The 22,605-nt window shown below is 37.8% G+C and overlaps 3 protein-coding genes and 1 pseudogene across 3 annotated transcripts; 3 read left to right on the top strand and 1 right to left on the bottom strand.

Moving 5' to 3' along the window:
- Positions 1-1,461, top strand: part of LOC144654872 (melatonin receptor type 1A-like) — a 2,419-nt pseudogene extending 958 nt beyond the window's left edge.
- Positions 1,462-5,770: 4,309 nt separating this feature from the next.
- LOC144654871 (melatonin receptor type 1C-like) lies at positions 5,771-7,146 on the top strand. Its single transcript, XM_078515106.1, has one exon. It carries the CDS (start codon positions 5,930-5,932, stop codon positions 6,989-6,991), a length of 1,062 nt encoding a protein of 353 aa, XP_078371232.1. The 5' UTR covers positions 5,771-5,929; the 3' UTR covers positions 6,992-7,146.
- A 1,844-nt stretch (positions 7,147-8,990) lies between these two features.
- Positions 8,991-15,089, top strand: LOC144654875 (CCR4-NOT transcription complex subunit 7-like). The gene is made up of 7 exons (XM_078515110.1): positions 8,991-9,120; positions 9,259-9,493; positions 10,259-10,452; positions 10,918-11,079; positions 11,530-11,707; positions 12,181-12,258; positions 12,930-15,089. Exons 2-7 carry the CDS (start codon positions 9,383-9,385, stop codon positions 13,056-13,058), a joined length of 852 nt encoding a protein of 283 aa, XP_078371236.1. The 5' UTR covers positions 8,991-9,120; positions 9,259-9,382; the 3' UTR covers positions 13,059-15,089.
- Positions 15,090-16,895: 1,806 nt separating this feature from the next.
- Positions 16,896-20,835, bottom strand: LOC144654888 (uncharacterized protein CG13380-like). The gene is made up of 3 exons (XM_078515131.1): positions 20,706-20,835; positions 20,465-20,541; positions 16,896-18,441 (listed from the first exon to the last, which is right to left on the bottom strand). The coding sequence occupies exons 1-3, from the start codon at positions 20,743-20,745 to the stop codon at positions 18,283-18,285; spliced, it is 276 nt and encodes a 91-aa protein (XP_078371257.1). The 5' UTR covers positions 20,746-20,835; the 3' UTR covers positions 16,896-18,282.
- Positions 20,836-22,605: the final 1,770 nt, after the last annotated feature.

The following is a 22,605-nucleotide window of genomic DNA, read 5'->3' as shown; positions in this document are numbered from 1 at the left end:
TTTTCTTTCACACCGGAAAAGTTTTCTGCGCGCACGACGCTGAAAGCCTATATCAAGGTTATGGAGCTTATTTGGTTCTCGTTTATGTGGCTATTCCTCTTATTATCGTCGTAACTTGTTACACAAGAGTATTCATTGCAGTGCGCAAACATAACCTAAAGTTTCAACTTCGAAGGAAACAACGCGATCACCCGACCGAAGGCAGACTATCAGTAGATGAAGTAAACGTTACCTACGTTCTCCTAGCCGTTGTTATTGGTTTTCTAACTTGCTGGACTCCTGTTATGGTAATCGATATGATCGACTTTATCAACGGAGACTGGAAGCTCAAGAGACAAGTGTACGTGAGTTACACTTGTTTTGGATTTGCCAGCACTTCCATCAACCCCGTCATATACGGCATCATGAATCGTTCCTTCCGTGCTGAATATTTTAACATTTTTGTATCTTTTAAGAAATGTTTTTCAAGATCACAGAAATTGCAAACTGATGTTCAAGTTGTTCCAGTACAGATAGCGGTCGGTGATAATAATGTAGCTTAGTAGATAAAACAAAAGATCCGCCTTTTCCTTTTTGATAAGGTTTCTCTCTTTCTTACGATGGCAACATCCCCTAGAATAAATATTTCAAAATTAGCTACTCTTTTTAAGCTCTTTTCGTTTTAACCGACCAAGTAACACGGGTAACATTTTCTTGCAACATTGTTGTATTGCAAGCTACGACAACATGTTACACAAGGACCCTAATCAGCCACGCCTTTGTTTTTGTTTACATACAACTTATCAACTTATCAACTTATCAACTTGCATTGCAACATTTTTGGGTGACAGGTTGCGAGAAAATGTTGCCCGTGTTACTTAGCCAGCTTAAAAGAAAAAAAAACTTGAAGAGAGTGGCTTATTTTGAAATATTGCTAGGGGATTTTGCCATGATGTATACTACCACTGAAATTATTAAAACTAAAATACCGTAATAAAAAGAATGTATAAATGTCTCTTTTATACTCAGTATAAACGAGAGTCAGGGTGAATCGCATTTAGTGAGCATTTAGTGAATAAGTTCTCTTGAAAAGTCTTTTTACGTTTTGAAATTTTTTGCATTCTAAAAAGATCGATCGTTCTTGAAATTTATGCCCACGCTGCTATGCAATTTCTCAATCGAACATGGGAGGTCTCACGCCTGAAGGAGTAATGTTTATGAGCTGGCGGCACAAGTACACGATTTATGGATTTTTTTTGGTAACAATTTATTATGAAAACTATAGTCTTGAACATTTTCGTAAGTTTTGATGTGACATCTTGTCTCCACCGTGACAATTTTATTATCGATGCCTGTTGTCAGTCTAATTCGTATGTCTATCGTTTATTAATTAATCTAAGATAGATTTTGCTAACTAGTACCTTGAAAATATGGGCTATATCTGACTTAAATTAACATACAGCCATTTTATACCCCATTCACATTAGCAAAACATGTTTTATAGTTAAACGGGTTTCAAATGAAAATCAACAATAGAAAACTAAAAGATTGAATTTTACACTGGGTTCAAGTTCTAAGCTCTAAGCTCTAATTTGTTCTTTCATTGTCGACAAAGTCGACAAAAATCAGTTAGGAGTTACTATGAAGAAAAAAAAATGATACTATGTACAAATACTATAAAGAAAACCATTTTAAACCATGCTTTGGCTTTGGTGTAAAGGAGAAATTAGTTTTATACTGAATTCCTCTTCTATAAATTTTATTTGAGTCTCTCGCCGATAGTAAAACATCTGTAACCTAGCATAAAATGAAAAACTACTGATAAACCGATCTGTAACTGCATGACGATGGCATAGGTTATGCAAAGACATGTTCTACAAACGTTTTGTGTTTGAAAACTTTAAGAAAACATTAAAGAGTCTCAAAATAAAACAAACTACATATTTAAGGAAGCTCGATGTAGTTTTTTTAGCCGAGGGGTGGTTGTTTTGAAAATAAAAATTATCTAGCAAGCCAATGTTCGATTTTTGCCAAAATACACCATAATGATCAAATATGACCAATTTTTAATTTTTTCCCCTTCACTTAGTCACAAAGGTTACCATGGCAACGATTGACGTTTTCTTTTGTTCTCAAACAAGTTTGATTTTCTCGAAATCTAGATTGACTCTTGGTGTTTATTTTTTGATATGTTTAAGTTTAGTAGATTGACTAACTGTTGACGAAATTTTAGAAAAATCTGTAAGAGCGTTTTCAAGTAAATTAAGAATGAAATTTTCAAAAAAACACCGTTTTAATATAAAATAGGCGCTTTAAAATTGCTTCTTATTATTTGAGCACAGTTACTCTTACTGAAATATAAATACTTACACCATCAAAGACCACTAACTAAAAGCGAAAGACTTTTTGCTTTAATTTGTTAAAATATATCGACTGCCGATTGTAGGAAATTATAAGAAAATACCAAAAACTTCCTTCTTGATTTATTCTAAAACGCTCTTACAGATTCTCCTAAAATTTTGTGTACAGGTAGTCAATCTACTATACTTGAACATATCAAAAAATAAATACCAAAAGTCAATCTAGATTTCGAGAAAATCAAGCTTGTTTGAGAACAAAAGAAAACGTCAGTGGTTGCTATGGTAACCTTTATGACAAAGTGACGGGTAAAAAATTAAAATTTGGTCATATTTGATCATTATGGTGTATTTTGGCAAAAATCGAACATTGGTTTCCTAGATAATTTTAATTTTCAAAACAACCACCCTTCGGCTTAAAAAACTACATCGAGCCTCCTTAAACAATGCAATGCAATGCAATTCTGGGAAGTTTATTGTGCCAATAAATCACTTGTAAAAGGAGTTGGAAGAAAACGAGAAAATTTGGAGAAGGACGAGTTGACGTCCAACGCGAGCGAGATATAAAGGTATTTTCAGCCTTCCTGTGACCCCACCCCCCAGGGGGTACTTAAAATTTTTATACGGACAGGCTCCCCCTTCTCCTAGGTCTAAACCGGCCCTTACCCTTTCATATACCTTATTCTTACTAATTTTCGCGTGTACTTAATTTCGCGAAATTTCGGGAGCCGAATTTCGCGAGAATTAATTTTCGCGATTGCAAGAAAAATAAGAGCAAAAGTGTATTAAATTTCGCGATTTTGTCAGTGTTTTTTGGATCAGAAAAAGAGTTAGGAACTTCCGGAAATACACAAAGGTCTAGCTCAATGTTACTACAAGGAGTTTGCAAACTGACTGTGCTTAAAGAGGTCTTGGCGATTTACAAGCTGAGGAAAACAGTTATCAAAGAAAGGGTGTTAGTAAAAACAAGACGGAACGACATTTCTTAAGGATAGTTGCAGATCCTAACTTTATTGTTTTGATATAAAATATGGTATTAAGTTTCGCGTGTTTAAATTTCGCGCAATGCTTTTTTCGCGCGTATTAAATTTCGCGATTATTTTGAAAACGCGAAAATCGCGAAAATTAGTAAGAATAAGGTACTATTTTTGAAAGTAAAGGTAACCCTTTCGTTTTCCTTTGATAGAAAATGGTACCCCTTTCACATACCTACAGAAGGGACACTGCATCATCTATTTACTCACGTTTTTCATTTGAATAACCCCTTAAAATACTTCTTCTTGACACCTAAATGACAGTTTTCTTTACCCTTTTGAATACTCCAAATCGTGAAACCCTACCTTTTTACATACCAACAGCCTAAAAAAGGTACCCCTTTCGGAGGGGTCTTCCCGTATAGCCCACTATAGGTTGTAATAAGTTGTACCCTTTTGCAATGTTGTAACAAATTTAGTCATGCAAATAAAGCTTGTTGTTGTTATATGTTGTTGTGATAGGTAGTACCCTCGCGAGCCTCTGACGCATTCCCACTCGCTATTTACCTGGTTGAAAAGCTGTAGACGATCTAGCCGAGGGGCGCTGGAGCGAGGTCAATGACGCGTAATCTCGCTGCAGCTAGACCCCCTCGGCTAGACCGTCCAGAGTTTTCTAACCTCTAACCAGATAAATGGCGACTGAGTGCGAGTCAGCATTCCTAACAAGCGGGGACATAAGCGGTTAATGCGCGACGACAAACTGCGGAAACTGCCTCGTCTCAACGAAGGCGCCGATAGCGCCCTGGTTCCACAGGAAAAGAGGGCGGGGGCGAGGGGCACCAAATACGCATCGAGCACAAAGGCGAGACGCCTTTGGATGATTCAGCCACGGCATAGAAGCACAAAGTCCGTTATTGCCATTTTTTATGATTTGCTATAATGAACAAAGAGATACTTTTTATTACTTTTTATTAGTAAATACAGGGACAAATTCATTATTTCCATTGTGGTCTGACGATGAAACAGGTTATGTTTTTTTTTAGTTTTCTTCTCTAGAATTAGGCGTGGTTTTAGAGCATCGGGAAATTTAAAGCCCTGTTCCCACATGGAAGCTATTCCTGGGTGGCTAAGATACGTCTAAATAAGTTTGTTTCAGGTCTAAACAGAGAAAAGCCCATATTTTGGTCTGAAAGGGGGTAAGAGTTCAAGATAGGGCCGCACCCCCGGCTATTCTAGTCCCCATAGCTACTCGTTTTTCCACTATCGCCGTGATACGACCTACTCGTCTCGTCGACTACGTGACTAAAGAAAAGAAGCCATTTGAATGAACGTTCTTGGCTTGAGTGTACTTGATTGGCTGCTGTCAGTTTTTCGCGTTTTTAACTGGTCAATTCAAGTGCTTTCGTCTGGCGTTTTTCGCATGTGAAATATAGAACTAATTAATATATAAAAAACACACATCGACGTTTAAACTTTCTAAAGCAATTACTTTGTATTAAATAACATATTTGCATATATATTAAATTAAAAAAAAAAAAACGTTTCAGACGTGCAATACACCACATCGTCTCGATGTAAAAAGATATAGGAGTTAAAAAATCGCTCACATGCACAAAGGAACTTGCTGACGTTCAATTTTTTTTTTCACAAAGCAACAGATTAGCTCAGAATCGCGGCTTTTGTACTTATTAACTTAAAAAATAAAATTAGAACACTGGCATTATTTTCAAACCCAAGCACCTTTCCCCCCATTTTTGTTAAAGATTTTGACTTTTTTATTCTAACGACTGCTTTAATGACTGCTTTATCAGAAGCGACTTCAAGAGAAAATCACGGCAGTCGTTGCAGACAAAAAGTGAGCGCGGAAGGTGAATATGAGTTGAATGTTATTAAAAAAACCAATTTATTTGTACGTGACGAAAAGTACTTAATTTACACAGTGTAACAAAACGATGATGGTGAAATGTTGTACAAACAAAAACATGAAACCTTTCTTAAAAAAATAACAATATTTTCGAAAAAATTGTTGTTTATTATACATTTTGGTTTGATACATGTTATGCATAGTTTTTCTTAAAGTTTTTAAAACGCTTTGAAGACGATAGCAGAACTGATTATTTTTTTATTGCTGTCTACAGTGAAAATTAATTAAAAGTGTTAACATGAAGGTATTGAGTTGAAAGCTTCAAAAAAGCTTTTAAGTTAGGGAAACAACGTTGTCGTAAAACAAATATAATTCTTGACGTTTAAGCAAATTATTTTTTTAAAGATTTAACGGATTTAAAAATTGAATGTTGAGAAAATAAATGATCTCCGTTTGTCACGGCCCCAGGCGCACACTTCACGTTTCACTTGTCGGAAAACGTTATCTCTATGGTTTCATTTCATTTGTGTAACATTTTGTGACGTTAGCTGAGAGTATTTCGTGATCGCGAATCGGGAGAACAGAAACTTTAAAAACATCCTGTGCCCTAAAAGCTAGAAATGGAAATGCCGTCTGCATTTTAAGTGATACTTACAAGACCGGCTTCATCAATGCATCAAAATCAGATCTGACATGTCATTTGCCGCTTGCAGTTGCTGAGAATCTATCTACTCACAAAATTGTAACTGACCAGTATGGATAGCCAAGGTTTCGCTGTGTTCAATCAAACTTCACCATCAATTGAAACCTTCGCGCGGGAATTGAAAAACCGTTCTATTCCCACACGAGTTGCTGAATCTCTTTTCATGATGTTAATTAACTTCGCTTCTTTTGCCGGAAACCTTCTGCTTGGAATCGCGGTCATCAAAAACCCGAACCTTCGCAGAACTGTTCCCAACATGTACATTATAACTTTGGCTGTTTCGGACTTTCTAATGTCTTTGCTGGGAATTCCATTTTCAGTGGCTTCTCTAATCGTTGGAAAATGGCCGTTTAACAACTTTATCTGCCAGCTTCAAGGATTCTGGATTCTTCTCATGTGCGCAGTGTCGCTACAAACTTTAGCCGTCACCGCTATAAACAGATATTTCCGAGTGGTTCGTTCGCGCGCGCTATATCAGAAACTCTTCAACATGAAGACAACAAAAATAACAATCGCGATTCTGTGGATAATGGCTTTCTTTGCGCCTCTTCCTTACGTACTTGCCAGGCACGAGTTTTTCTTTCACACTGGAAAGGTCTTTTGTGCGCACAACGCTGAAAGCCTTTATCACGGTTATGGAGCTTATTTGGTTCTGGTTTATGTGGCTATTCCTCTTATTATCATCGTAACTTGCTACACAAGAGTATTCATTGCAGTGCGCAAGCATAATTTTGAAACATTTCGACCACGGATTTGCCCTTCGATAGAACACTTGACGCACAACTCTAGCACCTTAAGACTTTCAGTAGAAGAAGTGAACATTACCTACACTCTACTGGTCGTTGTCATTGGTTTTCTAACTTGCTGGACGCCTGTTATGGTAATCGATATGATCGACTTTATCAACGCGGACTGGAAGCTCAAGAGACAAGTGTACGTGAGTTACACTTGTTTTGGATTTGCTAGCACTTCCATCAACCCCGTCATATACGGAGTCATGAATCGGTGCTTTCGTTCGGAATATTTAAGAATCCTAACATCATTGAAGAGGCGCATTATAGGATCGAAATCAAATGCTCAAATAGTTCCAGTGCAAGCTGTATTTGAAGCGTAATTTAATAAATGGAAATACCGTTTCCATTTTAAAATAAACTGTTACATGTGTAACACTGTAAATCTTTCAACCACATATTCTTAGCTAAATACCTGCCTTTAAAGACGGCTGCATGTATCTGTGTAAGATATTGGCTGTAGTTTTTCTTTTTGACATATAATGTACATTAGGTGCCTAAACAATAATAATAAAGAGAAATATTGTCTCATACTCATTTTTTCTGCAATAGTTGGCAGAAAATGCCAACAAGGTCACTTGTTCTTGCACCCTTGCATACTAATCATGCCAAAAATTCTAATTTCCGCAATCTACTTCCTTTATCGTAGTTTTGTTTTTTGCTCGAGGACGTGTTCATTTTGTAAGTTGCTAAGATTGATATTGTAGTCAGTGATTTAATTTGTCTGGCGCCTGTATAGTCCATTTTTCTATCTTCAAAATTGCCCTTTCTTTGTTTTTGGGGTCATGCCACTCGGTGGTAGCTAGACTTGCTCCAAGTCGCTCGTTTCGTGTCGATAGAGTTACTTGAGTAAGCTAGCTTTGAAATCGCGCGCGAGTGACCGCGCGAAATTCATTTGTTCGTTCGTCAAAGAATGGCTCGGAACGAGCGACGATCATCCGCCATTTTGTTTTTCAAGCCCGCGCGCGCCCTCCGTTTCTGTATCCAGTGGTCTCCTGCGAATCAAACGAGCGACTTGGAGCAAGTCTAGGGCTTTCCACAAGTTGCTCGAGATTTCCCAAAACGTTGCCCGTAATTTCTCAAAAAGTTGCTCAAAAGTTGCTCCAAAAATCCAAAAAAGTTGCTTCTGATAATAAAAGTTGCTCGAAAGTTGCTCCAAAAAATCCAAAACGCTGCTTCTAATGAAGAGAATTTCTTTAAATATATGCTAATTTCCCTGTGAGGGTAAGATTTCTAAGCAGTTTTATGTAATTTTACAGCAAAAAAAGTATCTAAATAACATATAAAGGGGAAAATTTGTTTAATAACAAGGATTTCTTTAACTGAAGAAAATCGTGAAGATATCAATGACGTCATGTTTAATGATGAGTTTTGTAATGCTTTAATGCAGAATGAGCCAAAGTTGAAACGTCTTCAGATGTTCCCCGATAGAGTTCGGCAAACTTCGTAAATCTTCGGAAACGTTCGTGTTGCCTTTGAACAACACTCGGATAACCTTCGGAGATTTTCGGTCTGGAAATTGCTCAAAATGCAACAAGTTGCTCGAGAGGAAAAAAAGTTGCTCGAAGGAGAAAAAGTTGCTCGAATCATGAAAAGTTGCCAAAAAGTTGCCGAGCAACTTGTGGAAAGCCCTAAGCAAGTCTAGGTGGCAGCCTACGTGGTTGTAGACGTCTCTGCAAAATGGAATCACGTAAAAATTAAAAATATTTGGCTTTTCAAGCGTCACGAATAATTCTAAAAATGTTTTCAGGTTCACGCAAAAATCATGGCGATCCCTGTTTAGACTGTTACGCTCGGAAGGGTTAAGATCAGTTATTGTGCTTGTCAAGATCACGCACGCGACAAAATAATAGCTGACTATATTAAAAGTCCCAATCCCAACCACAGAGCTAAAACAAAGATGTATGTTCACTAAAACTACCTAAAAAATCAGAAGTAAAGTCACGAAAGAGAAGATGATACACGATTAACGTCTAATTCAACTCTTCGTTCAGATCTTAAAATTGGGAATCACGAATCACGAAAAAATAAAAGCCCAAATCACGTTTCACGGCAAATAAATAGCCTCAATCACGTTTCACGTTCAACAAGTCACGTGATCGACTGAAACGGTTTTAGAGGTCCTCAAACCCTCAGTCAATCTTGACTCTTGTATTACTTTCTTTTGTGAATCTCTGTCAGTTCTTGGGCGGGTTTTGATTGGTTAAAAAAAAATTCGCGCCCTCATGGAGTTCCTTGTTCCCAGATCTCTTTTAGTTTCATATTGTTTGCGGTTTTCCCCCCAAAATTATGCGCTACCGACTAATCGAATTATGCGCATTCCGCCATTTTGTTTTACGAACTGAAAGAAAGTGAAATTTCTTCGTGTTCAATTCCATGGTTTTTGGATTTAGTTTCGCCCTTTAGCAAGCTTGGGATTCCACTCGTGAGGACAGTGTTTGAAGGTGGAAAGGTAAGCGGTTTTCTTTTATTTTAATCTTAAATAATCGCAATCGCAGCGTCTCTATTGAGCATGTGAGTTTGCTGTCGAATCACACGATGATACGATTTGTGCTTATTTGGAATTTTTTTGTGGTTTTTACTTCTTTAGATCGTGGTTTTCAGAGTGCAGGAATTATCCTGCAAGGATCGAAAGTGGATTTACGTATGTATAGAGGTGGTTTGAGTTAACCGAGGGTGAAAGTTTTTGGTTGGTTCATTGCGACTGCAGCAAAATGCCATCCAATGTGACGAACTTCAACATCAGAGATGTCTGGAAAAATAACATGGAAGAAGAGTTTGCCAAAATTCGAGATATAGTAGAAAACTACCCATATGTTGCTATGGTAAGGAGTTTTATAAGATTTTTTTGTTACACACTTTGAGTGAAATCAAATAGTTAAATAACATTGGGTGAATTACGGCTGTTTTCACAATACTGGCCTTTGTTGTTCAAAGATTGGATAATGCTATCCACCAATTTGCGCCCAGTTGTTCAATGAGTGGATAGCGCTATCCACTGGATAAATCACTATCCGGTGGATAGCATAGTATGTTTTGTCAACACTTATCTGGCCCCAGTTGTTCAAAGGGTGGATAGCGCTATCCACTGGATAAATCACTATGCACTGGATAGCATAGCATGTTTTGTTAAAACTTATCCACTGGATAGCAATTTATCCGGTGGACAGCTTTACTCACCCTTTGAACAACTGGATCCATGGCCAGTTGGATAACTTGTCTGGGATGGATGTTCTGTCAAAGCAGCAGTCTGGGTTCGATCCCTGGCTAGAGTCACCGCATTGTTTTCTTGGGCAAGACACTAAACTCTCACAGTGCCTCCCTCCACCTAGGTGTGTAAATGGGTAATGGCAAATTTATTGGTAACCCTGCGATGGACTAGCATCCCATCGAGGGGGAGTAGAAATACTCCTAGTTGCTTCATGCTTCTGAAACCAGGATAAGGTCTGGCCAGGCCTTATGGGTTACTAGGCTTAAACACAGACTTAACCTATAATCAATTGCAGTTTATTTGAACATCATAAATTTGCTAGACTTGCGTATTGCTGATGATCATAGATGCTTATAGCTTTCTTCTGTTTGAATCTCAGGACACAGAATTCCCAGGTGTTGTAGCGCGACCCATAGGAGAGTTCCGCAGCACGTCAGATTATCAATATCAACTTCTTAGGTGTAATGTGGACTTACTCAAGATCATACAACTTGGTTTATCATTTTACAATGAGAAGGGACAGCAAGCACCAGTGGGGGCTACCTGCCAGTTCAATTTCAAGTTTAATTTGACGTAAGTTTTGTTGACTTAGTGCATACAAGTAGCGTGACAAAATACACTCTCCTCCTCTTAGCTCTTTTTGTTTCCCTTAGCCGGCAGAGCCTTGGAACGAGAAACAAAGGACCCTGGGAACAGAGGATTTTTGAATTAATTTGATATTTTTGGATTGGCTGTTTAAAACGAAGAAATATTGAACGCAAGTCAAAAATGCTTAAACTCTCCCACACTGTAGATAGAAACATCACAACTGCATACATGAAGACTGGAAATCCAGAATCTAGGCTGGAAGGGAAATCCTTTGTCTCTAGAGCACTTCATTTCTCATGCCAAGGACCTGCTGGCTAAGAGAAGTAAAGACGGCTATGGGGGACAGGAAAGGACAAAATAAACACTTCAGTTAAGAGTTGATATAATTTGCTGCAAAACATCTACTGTAATAATTTTTATTCACAAAGCTGGTAACTTTGTTTATTACAGAGAAGACATGTACGCTCAAGACTCTATAGATTTACTCAACCGAGCAGGCATTCAGTTCAAAAGACATGAGGAAGAAGGAATTGATGTTGGTGATTTTGCAGAGCTTCTTATAACATCAGGGCTCGTGTTAAATGAAGATGTCAAATGGTTATCATTTCATAGGTAAGGAAAAAGTTGGTCATGCCATATTAGATTTCACAAACCTTAGTCAGACACAGACACAAATTTTGCAAGTGGCTTGTCGATGTTTACATGTTGATGTATAGCTCATTGTGTTGATCAATTCTTTTAGTGATATAGATTTTTTTCTTTTGGGTTATACACACTTTAATGTAAAACTATATAAGTTTATATCTACTGTAAATTTACATCTGCTCATTAGCCAAAATAATTTCCTTTGTTTGCACATGGAAATATAAATAGGATTGAAGGCTTTAAAACATAATTTAAAACCTATTTGGGCACCACGGAACTGTAAACTGGTTAGAAAAATGTGGCAGAACTTTTTCTTAGACCCATATGTTTTGTCACCCAATAGGATCCCTACGTTATTTTTTTAAAATTTTCTTTTCTTGTATGCTAATTGCCATGCACTGATGCTTATTTTTATAGTGGTTATGATTTCGCTTACCTTCTGAAAGTCCTAACAGCGCAGAATTTACCAAGTGAGGAAGCAGAATTCTTTGACCTACTGAAGCTATATTTTCCAAATATTTATGATGTAAAATACTTGATGAAAAGCTGCAAGAGTCTAAAGGGTGGCCTACAAGAAGTGGCTGAATTGTTAGAGGTATTATTGACATTTTTTAAAATATATTTTCAATTAAGTATTAATGATCAATATGAAAATGAATAATTGTATGGTACTTTCAACCGAGGGAGGCACGGTGGCCTAATGGTTAGTGCACCAGACCCTGGACCGTTCGTCCAGGTTCAAGCCCCGGCCAGGGTTGCTGTGTTGTGTTCTTGGGCAAGGCACTGTATTCTCATAGTGCCTCTCTCCACCCAAGTGTATAAATGCGTACCTCAAAATAATGCTTTATATATGGGGGGGGGGGGGACCCTGCAATGGACTTGCATTCCATCCAAGGGAGAGTTGAAATATTCCTAGCTGCTTAATGCTATCAAAACTGGGATAAGCTCTGGCAGTATGGGCCACTTGGCTTGAGGCTTCCCTTTTTTCCACCAAACTGTTCAGTAGGTATGAGATCTTCAGTCTGGTAATGCAATGATATATAACTGTTGTTTTCATTCTGTTTTCAGCTTGAAAGAATAGGACCCCAACATCAAGCAGGAAGTGATAGTCTATTAACTGGAAATGCATTTTTTAGAATGAGAGAGGTATGTTGTTATTTCTGTTCACATGTGGAACTGGCCAGTTTTAACCTTAACAATTCAATTCAAGTTGGCTCACCTGTAGACATTATTTGAGCCAAAAGGCAGGTCCTGGAAACTGGACAAAATTCTGAGGAATAGCCATTAATGGACCATTGTTGTCCCAGAGCTTGTCCGTCTTAGCTGGCAAGGCCTGTCCATGAAAAACAAGAAGCTCTGGGGACACATGATTTTTTTGGCTGGATTTTAACAAAGGGAACAGCCAATCAAATGGACCGTTTTAAAATCCCTTTGTTCAACTAGAATTTAACATGGTTCATTTGATTGGCTAGATTTGAAACTCCCTTTGGTAAATTCTAGCCAGTCAAATCACATGTCCCCAGAACCACTTGTTTCTCATGCACAGGCTTTGCCAGCTAAGAGTGAGAAGTGGCTCTTGGACGAGAATGCTAATGGACTAGTATCCCTGCACAGGGGAGTTTCAATACTACTAGTGGATTCATGTTATGGGAATTAAGAGTTATCTGCTGACAGTGATGAGCCCAGCATCAGTTTCCTATATTAAGCCAGTCCATAAGACTAGTAGATAATGATAGTTTTGGTTGTGACATAATTTAACTAAGTAAGTTAATTAACAAATATATTTATTTATGATTGTTGTGTTGTCTTTGCTGCAGATGTTTTTCGAAGATAATATAGATGATGCAAAATACTGTGGACATCTTTACGGGCTGGGGACGTCATATGTAAACGGTGGACAAGCTTACAGTGGCCCGACTTCCAACAGTAATTCCAATTCTTCCTGATACCTGCATGTATATTGCTCTGCACAGCAGCTTTACACATAGACATTGTAAATCTAGATTTTAACCAGGCATCCAAATATCCCTTCCCACGAGGAATCTTAACAAGATTTTTAACTGTTCCTTAGTTACAAGATATTTCGCCAGCATTCATGTTCCTGTAGGCAGTATAATTTTTATTCAATGTGAAGGACTTTAGTACTACGATTCCATAATTGTGGTACTGTCATCAGCTGACTACAGTAAATGCAATTTTACTATCTGTTATAAAATATTTTTACTTAAAATCATGTTAACATAACATTTTATATTTTTCATTAAGTGTGAAATGAAGTCTGTACTGCATTCACTTTTTCTTAAGTCTGAGACCCTGTCTTTACTTGTCATCAACTAAATGCATTTACTTTGACAATTTATTAGTGTTTGAAACTAGCTCATCAACTACGGCTGTACCATACAAAAGCCCATGCTAGCTAAAAGATGAAAGCCCTAAATAAGAGTCATTGCATTTATACTTAAGAATACTATACAGATAGTTTAATATAATTTTAAAAGCAAACCTTTCTTGCAGTAGAATTTCACAGGAACAAGGATGCTTGCAAATTTAAGGGAGAATAATAAGAGTCAATAGGCTACTTTCGATATATTAAAATTCTACTTGGTAGCAAGTCCTAGAGGATACAAACAAAAGGAATTTTACAAGCATGTTTATTCATTTCTTTTGTTTCTGTCCTCTAGGCCTTGCTACCAAGCTGAATTTCAATATATCGAAAGAAGCCTATTAAAACCTTTTATAGTTTTTAGATTAAACATGATTGTTATAAAAGAGGGATATAGTTATATATTTCACTGCATGCATGCTGAAGTGTGCAATCATTTTAGTTTCAACCACTTAGATTGGATTCCCCCACCTTACAAATTCTGTACACGGTACATTTCATCTCTTCACTTTTTATCTTCCATTTTACAAAATATAGAGTAGATTTTGAAATGAGACACAACAAAAGCGAACAAAATCACAGGCTAACAATACGACAGCACAGTGAAACAAAATGTCTTTCAGAATAAGTCACAATGTTCTAGGAACCATTATTATAAAGCTCAACTACCAGTAAAGCCAGACCAAAGTTTATATTCAGTTTTAATTATTAAGTATTTGAAAAAGTGCTCTGTTGCTATCCACAAACTGTAATATCTACCCCTGTCAGATCTGCACAAAAAACATTACAAACCCATGCTGACGAGACTATACCTAGAGAGAAAATCATCCCTGATTAGTGCAGTTCTATTGTATTCTACATAGTTGGGAATCCATCTATTTTTACTCAATCTGTAAAAAAGTTTGTTCACTGAAAAAGCATGCATTTATACAACTTTCAGTTCTTGTAAGTAGTAGTTTAGCAGATTTTGCAAGGAAATTGTTTAATTAAAGTTCTAAATAATGCAGATGAAACATTGTTTGTGGTTTTGGTGTATGAATGAGTGGGATCTTGGTCCAAAGGGGTTTTAAACTGTGTGATTTACTTGCTTTAACAAGATGTTTTAATAGCAAAAAGCAACTATTTTTTAACAGTTTAAAAAGTGTTCCTCTCCATTGAGGTGCAAAAGTTATAGCCACTTACTCATTCTTTGAGAAACAATTGTTAATCAGGTGCATTGTTAAGATACGATGCACGAGTTTGAGAGGAAATAGCAAACTTGCTCTTTGCGATTGTCAGATTACAAAATATTTTTTAGCCCTGGAATTTTTATAAAATGATTACACTCAACAAGTGCAAGGTTTAGTCTACAGCACTGTGCTTCTCTACATAATAATTATTTCTCTCATGATCAGCATAACTCATCAGTGCAAATTCATGTGTTTACTAATAAATATTATTGGTAAGGTCAGTCAAAGTATTGTGATTTGTCAGTAGCGAGGAGATCAATAGGCCATTTCCAGGGTGTCAAGTGACAAATGGCACTTAGAAAATAGGAAAATAGGAATGACAATTTCCAAAAAATAGGAAATAAATAGGAATTCTCACCCCAAAATAGGAAAAAATAGGAGGATTTCTTTGAGTTCTATCCTCTTAACACTCCCAACAGCAACTTTGTTTCACAACCCAACGCTTTAATATTTAACAGGCACAATGGCATACATCCACAATGTATATATTGCCGTATAAACAAATGTTACCAAGCACAACTCATCCTACAACAATTACCAGATTCCAAATTTCATTAGATACTTCACAAGATGCCTTTACTTTAAGTCATTAGACCTTTAAAACTGTGAGAATGAAAAGCTAATTTTTTTACAAACCGAAACAATGTAATGTTCACTTTCACCAAATGTATGTCTTTCTTACAATAAAAGCCAACCACGACTTTGAAAAATCAACAATCAAAAAGTCCAACACTATACTGTTTTGGCTCTTTTAGCAGATTGGGTAACCTTAGCTTTGCTCTCGTTTTTGGCAGCATTTGCTGTTGAGGACATGGCCTTTTCTAACAGTCTGTGCTGTTTGTCAGTCAACAGTTTTCTCTTTTGTCCTATTTTCTCCAAGCTTTGCATTGCTTGGTCTCGCTTGGTCTTAGCAGTGTCAAGCATCATTGTGGCTACATTAACAGTTTGTTTGTTGACAGCTGTTGCTGAAAGGGCATCATTAGTTCATCAGCCGCTTTCAATTTACTTTCAAGTCTGCTTTTACTACTTCTTCCTCTCGCATCAGAGTAGCCTCACTATCTTGCATGCTATCAAAAGCACTGAGAACGTCTGGGCACGAGTTTCAGAAGAAAATCACTCATAAAGGTTTCAAAGCGGTCTTTTTTGACATGAAGTTTCAGTTTTTTGTAGAATTTATCAATTTTATTGACAATTTCATTTCAAATATTTCACAATGTTTCTGTGTACCTGAGAAAACCCTAAAAAATAGGAAAAAATAGGAATTTCATGAAAAAATAGGAGAAAATAGGAGGCAGGCCAAAAAATAGAAAAAAATAGGAAAAAATAGGAACTTGACACCCTGCATTTCCAAATTACCTTGTAACTCTGTTTAAAAACGAGTCTATGTGCGAAACCATTCATAGGAAAACGAGTTTCACCTACAGGTCCATTTTCATGCAAATCAAACTCATTTTCATTTGAATGGTTTCGCACGTGGACTCATTTTGAAACAGAGGGAAAGGATAACTCGGAAATGGCCTATTATTTGCTGAGGCAAATAATTGATCTGCAAAACACTAACAAATTACAATGTTTTGTGACAACCAAGTTCAATAATTGTTTTATCATTCGTTCAATGAGCTTGTTTTTGGTCTACTTAATTTTTAAATTGTTGCTCGATGACTCTGCAAAAGGAACTGCCACTTTTTCTCGAGGTGGACGCAACTATGCATAGCAAAATACTATTTGCAGCAAAATTAGTCAGGCACCAACAGCATGAGCAGTGCAGTATATGTTGGCAGTTAGTTGCAGATCACATGGTGGGTTCTTGGCCAGTGAAAAAGAAGTGAAAATACATGAAATGATAATTCCCAATACCAAAACAATGCACAGTCAAGTCATAACAGTCATCCTAAATGTCTGATGTGGCTTTAAACTAGCAAAACTTGACGTCTTTGTATCAGTGTAATTGATATGGTGTGAGTGTTTTAGCTTGTGTCTGAATAGTGCATTCACTGGTGGAAATTTATTTGTTTACAAATTCCCATACTATTAATCAAAATTTGCATCCCAGCCTTAGCAAACAGTGTTGAATACAATACATTTCACCATACCCGATTGGCCCTTACAGTTCAAGGCCTTCGTTTCCTACAGTAGTACCTAGTTCGGTGAAATTAATACATTTCACCACATATATAAAACTCTTTATTTGCAACATGTTTCTTACACACTGCCACTTTGTATGACTATTTGACTTTACTTTCTTTTAAAACACATACAAAAAGGAGGCAGAATTAACTTTCTTCCAATAAACTGGGAAAGTAAGTCATTGAAATAACAAAACAACTACAGCACTGCTTTCTGAATTCTCTTCTTATATATATATATATTACTATAATTATCTACAAAATAATATTACATTTAACTGTATTTTATCAAGTACACTCTTTTTCCAACAACATTAATAGTCTTAACTGGCCAAACATGACAAGTGACTACACAAAAATGGCCAGATTATTAAATTCTGCAGAGGCAAAGACATTGCTGTGTAATGTAATACAACAGTACCTTTCTGAACAATAAACAATCAGTCTTATGCTGTCTATAAAAGATAAATGTAATTAACTTTTGTGGACACAACAGCACAACTTAACTATCTGAATTAATAAGAAACTTTGGTAAGAAAAAAACAAGACTTGTGACCTAGTTACTGCAGGTAACTCATTCAGCTTCCAAAGGATCTTTACTGGTTTTTATTTACTCTTCCTTTTTTATGCTTTTTATTTCCAAGAGGAATCTATACATATCCCCCCATCAGCACTAGTTCAATGCCAAGCAAACAGCTGATGAGAATAAAGATTACTGGTATCACCAAGTTCTCAGAAATAGCAAAAGCACACATTTTGAGACCAGTAGGGAGAATTTAATAACAATGACCAGTCTAACTGCGATTGGCCATTCAATCAACAATGCATGGTTCCAGAAAATGTCCATACTCCCTTCACAGAAGGGATTGAAAATTCCTTGAGGTGGGTTGTGGGGGTCCCCAAAGGCCAAAAACTTTGAGGAAATTATGTATGAAGCTTAACTTTCTAGAGGGGTGGGGGGGGGGGGCTTAGAAAAAATCCCTTCCGTGGGGGAGGTATGGATAATTTCTGGAACCACACAATGCATAATAATAATTTTGACACTTTTCTTACTGACAATCTACTATCACAATAAGCGTACCTGGTTTTCATACATATGCAAGTAAATCAATTGCTGCGCTTAACCTTCCGACACACAGTTAAAATATACTACAACTGCAGCTAATGAAACTGAACATACAAAATACTAGCCACTCTACTATTTCTTTTTTGCAATGTTGGACGGAATTTGAATGCCACTGAACCTACAACTATTATTTTAGTTACAACTATTGTGATAAACTCTTCCACAGGACTGTAATATTAAGTGCCCATATGATTCTTTTCTCCAGTGACCTCGTTAATTTGTGTTTACACATTACTTGGAAATATGTATCCAAACCAAAGGTTTCCTGTCATCTGTTTTCCATCACAAGTTTTCTTCAGTCCTCCTTCAAAGTTTGTGCTTGCAGAACACACAGAAAGAAAAGTCCATTAAGTGAATTGTGTTTTTGTGTATTTGGCACAGAACTTGTTTCCTTCCAATAAAGGATCGTCCGCAGAAATTACACTTGATCGTCTCTGGCGATCTGTTACAATTACAGACTGCCATCTAGAAAAAAATTTACAAACCATAAGTTAAAGACACATCAATACCAGCTTACAGTATATTTGCCATAGCATAGGTACTACGCTTATCAGTTGAGTGTAGAACGAAGAAAGTTTTGCGTCCAAGTTTTACCGTTCAAACGTCTCTGCTGTTGTCAGGGGCAACAGAGCTAGTTTCCATTGGAAACATCTTGTGCTTTTGACATCAGCAGTCTTTTGCACTTTTCAGTAATTCAACTTTTGCGCAAACAAGACCGCTGACGTCAATAGCTTGAGATGTTTCCAATGGAAACTAGCTCATCGCCCCTGACAACAGCGAGGTTTTAAGGTTAAAACTTGGTTGCGAAACTTCCCTTGTTGCATTCTCAACTGATAAGCATAGGTAAAATGATAGTCAATGCCTACAAATGTTTCCTAAGACTTTAAAAAGAGCCAAGCATGACTTGTCTTGCCTTACATTCACATGGAAAAGCTTGGTAGGACTATCAGGATGTTAAAGGTGGCTTATAATGGTTTAAACATACCCCCTTTTGGCAGTCAATTGCAGCTACACCAATAATGTTAAGGAAGAAGGAAATTTGAAACAAATTTTGGATAAAAAGAGAGCATGAAAAAGATACCGTAAAAATCTGGTTATAAGCCCGGGGCTCATACAACTTCATAAGGGTTTTGGGTGGGCTTCTAAGTGAGGGGCTTATAATGGAGGGTTTATATTAAAACGGAATAAAGAAAATGTTCCGAAACGGACCACGCTAGGGTTAATTGAAATACGTTTTTAAGTTAAAAACGCATAATAAAGCAATATTTAGCACTGTTCAGAACTGTCATACGGCAGAGGGGGGCTTATATCCGAGGGAGGGGGGCGCAGAGGGGGGTTATAACCGGAATTTTACGGTATGCAATCTCATATGCTGTATGTTCATATGAAGAAGCACTCCTTCAAATTTTTCCAACACCAGAGGTCATAGATTGATGGTTGCTGGTCTGACATTGAGCCAAAGTTGGCTTTCTAGCAATTTTCCTGGAATGTAATACATATCCAACAAAAAACGTTTTTGGGCACCTTAAGACAGGAAACCTATCGACTTGCGATTTCAGAGCAGGTTTGCAAATACGTGTCACGTTCTAGAGTTCAGGGAATGTTTTATGATGAAAATTATTGAAAACAGACAAATCCACAAATAGAGCGAAATGGTTGTTTAATATAAGTAGTCTGAAAGAACGCCAACAGTGTTCTCCCTAGGTATTTAAGGCCGGGCCGGCCGCCTAGCTTGATTTACAGGAACATTGTTGCCGCCTGGCTTAAAACTGAGGATTAAATTCAAAATATGTTCAAAACTATGAGGCATTCATTTTGTCGGACAGCAGCTATCTTTATCAAATTGTTACAGGAACACAACGGCACTTTAAGGTGTTGTATGTGGGAAACTAAACGAAATTCCAGTATTCATGGAAAGAATGGTGAACTCAGTCGACTCTGGTTGCTCGGAACAGAAACAAAAAGCTTCTTATAAAAGCCTGACGCAAAGTAAATAAGTTCATTTCTTTCTCTGGAAGAGAGACAAAAAAGCAACAGTAACGTGGGGGAACAAGTTCCAAAAATCAGGTTTTGACATTTGAAAATCACAGTCGGAATACCCCCTGGCCTTCCCAAAATCCTAGGGAGAACACTGGCCAACTAATATTCCCTTAATGGTATAGTTAAGTGTGTTATAAAGCTTGCATTTCTGAGATCGGTCGGAATTAAACGAATATGTAAAGCTCAACTTAAATAACACAAGGTGTGAAAATTTTGATCTGCAACGAGCTGAACCGCTTGGGAAAGCTTACACTTGCCTTGCTCGATTTTAAGAATTTACTACAGGAAGGTGTTATTTTTTCTCACAAGATAATCCGTCGAACTGAAGCTAACTGATACTGTCCAAGGAAGGAAGGTTACAAGGCGGTATTTAACCTTTGTTTATCGCGCAGTGATGTCAAAGTGATTTGAAAGCGCGGCGACCAAGTGTGTAAAACATGGCACCTACCTCTCCAGAATCGTTGCTTGAGTTGTTGTTGTTGTCAGTTACCGTGAGGCCAAAATATCGGTTTGGACTGACAGCAGCTGCAAACAGAAAACAACAACACGTGAGCTGACAAACTGAAGATCTGCGTGCGGGGAATGGTTCTTATCTTCACCTCAATCTTACTACGAAATTCGTCTCTAAAAGAGCAACTCAAAAATCGCTCAAAAGACGGGTAGACGTCTGCTTTATCTGTAATACTTACTGTCTCCTTGGTAATATCGGTACATGAGATCTCTGTTCATGTTTCTTGCCGGATTACGACCGAAGTAATTTGACTGAAGTACGAGAACTCTTCACGTCTCTCAAGTTTGTCAACTGACACCTCGCGCTCCATGTGCGCAAAGTTTTGGCGCCATCTCGATGACGTCACCAGTTCCCAGGCCTTACCTTGGGGACCGCGGGATAGAACGCGTGATCTGATTGGTGAACTTGTTTATTCGCATTATGATTAATAAACAACAATTTATCAGGGCAATTGTCTTGATTCTTCGACTTTATTCTTGTTTATTTGCTTTAACCTTTATCAGCACAATTGTTTTTAATTTTTCGATTGTTCATTTAGCCAAAAAACCGCCTGCGTTTGCCGGCTAAGCGCGAGTCCCAAACGTACGGGAGCTGAGTACTCTCGCTAAGTAAGCAGGGAAGTGGTTATTTATTCAAAAGTCCGTGAAAATTTTTTCAGACAGCCTCCGGAAATGCTTTGACATGCAGTAGAATCCCGATTTCTCAAACCCTCGATTTTTTCGAATCTCCCGAAAACTGGAAACAAAAGCGTTTTTCCTTCATCAGTCGAACACTATCGAACCAATTTTCGTTTCCGCCTTGGAGTTTCGAAAATATGGGATTCTACTGTATCAAGTCCGGCCGGGGTGACGAAACTCAACAAAACGTAATTTCCGCAGGGAATTTCGCGTGATGCATTCTTTTAGATTTTCCGTCTCACCCGACAAAAACTATGAAAACAACAAACACAATAGCCGCGTTGGCGTCTCTATCACCTCGCGAGTTTTGCGTAAAAACGCAAAATAAAGTCAATGAATTGTTAGCGCGGATTAGCCTGCGAATAGCAAGCCGCCTCTCATTCCCGTCCCGTAACGAAATCCACTCTCGTACTCAACTCAAAGTGATCTTTCCCTCAACAAGACTTAATTTCCGCAGGGAATTTCGCGTATAAATTCTTTCAAATTTCGCCTCACCCAACAAAAACTGTGAAAACAACGAACACAATAGCCGAGTTTTATCACCTCGCGAGTTTGGCGTGATACACGCAAAATAAGTCAATGAATTGTTAGCGCGGATGCGAGTCGCGAATTTTAACAATGTGAATCAATTGATCAGGGGTTAAATGAAAATGATGTAGCGATACTCTCTTAGGGCCTGTTTATATGGAGGAGAGTTGTCCCTGGTAGGAGGGTTACCCTCTCCTCCGAGCCATCTTTTACTAAGCGTTTAGATGACAAAGTTGTCCCTGTTGACCGAGCCAAAACTTGGCCCTCTCGGTTCAAAAGACTGGCGAGAGTTGTTTTGAAACATCTATTATGGCTGCTTTTTCTAAAATCAGGAACGCTGAATCGTGGACCAAGACCATTTTTTGAACTAATTTACCGCCGACTTCGATTACAATTTATCTGCACTTTCGTTTTTGCTGATTTTAACGTTTGCGCATGCTCCGTATGTGTCAACTTGTCCCTGGTAGGCGAGGCAAAAATAACCAAACTGTTTATATGGGAAAAAGTTGGCTCGCTCCCCAGGGTCACCCTCCCTTCAAAGCGAGTGACCCTCCACCCAGGGTCACCCTGCCCCCCGAGCCAACTTTGCAATTACTCATATAAACAGTTCGCAGGTATTTATAAAGAAACGTATGAAAAGCTCTCTCGCCCGGGGTAGCTCGGTATGGAGGGTAACCCTCCTACCAGGGACAACTCTCCTCCATATAAACAGGCCCTTACTAAATTCTAAGTGATCTTTCCTTCAACACAAATTAAAGCATAAAGTGATCTCGCCACCCTCAGCGGTAAAAGAAATTTACCGACAATTTTGGAACAATAGAGCTAATCAAGAAACAGGACATGAGAAAAAGTCTCAACTCCCCCCATTTCTGG

Source organism: Oculina patagonica, chromosome 5 (assembly GCF_052425735.1).
Source record: "Oculina patagonica isolate OP01 chromosome 5, crgOcupat, whole genome shotgun sequence".
Classification (NCBI taxonomy): domain Eukaryota; kingdom Metazoa; phylum Cnidaria; class Anthozoa; order Scleractinia; family Oculinidae; genus Oculina; species Oculina patagonica.
This window is presented reverse-complemented; position numbering and strand designations above follow the sequence as displayed.

What these genes read in the sequence shown, in the direction of transcription:
- LOC144654871 (XM_078515106.1), top strand. Translation starts at nt 5,930, where the DNA reads ATGGATAGCCAAGGTTTCGCTGTGTTCAATCAAACTTCACCATCAATT.
- LOC144654875 (XM_078515110.1), top strand. Translation starts at nt 9,383, where the DNA reads ATGCCATCCAATGTGACGAACTTCAACATCAGAGATGTCTGGAAAAAT. An exon ending in AATTTCAAGTTTAATTTGAC is followed by an intron (nt 10,453 to 10,917) that starts GTAAGTTTTGTT and finishes TGTTTATTACAG; the next exon opens with AGAAGACATGTACGCTCAAG. An exon ending in CATTTTTTAGAATGAGAGAG is followed by an intron (nt 12,259 to 12,929) that starts GTATGTTGTTAT and finishes TCTTTGCTGCAG; the next exon opens with ATGTTTTTCGAAGATAATAT.
- LOC144654888 (XM_078515131.1), bottom strand. Translation starts at nt 20,745, where the DNA reads ATGAACAGAGATCTCATGTACCGATATTACCAAGGAGACA. An exon ending in CCGATATTACCAAGGAGACA is followed by an intron (nt 20,542 to 20,705) that starts GTAAGTATTACA and finishes TTCTGTTTGCAG; the next exon opens with CTGCTGTCAGTCCAAACCGA. An exon ending in CAAGCAACGATTCTGGAGAG is followed by an intron (nt 18,442 to 20,464) that starts GTAGGTGCCATG and finishes ATTTTTTTCTAG; the next exon opens with ATGGCAGTCTGTAATTGTAA.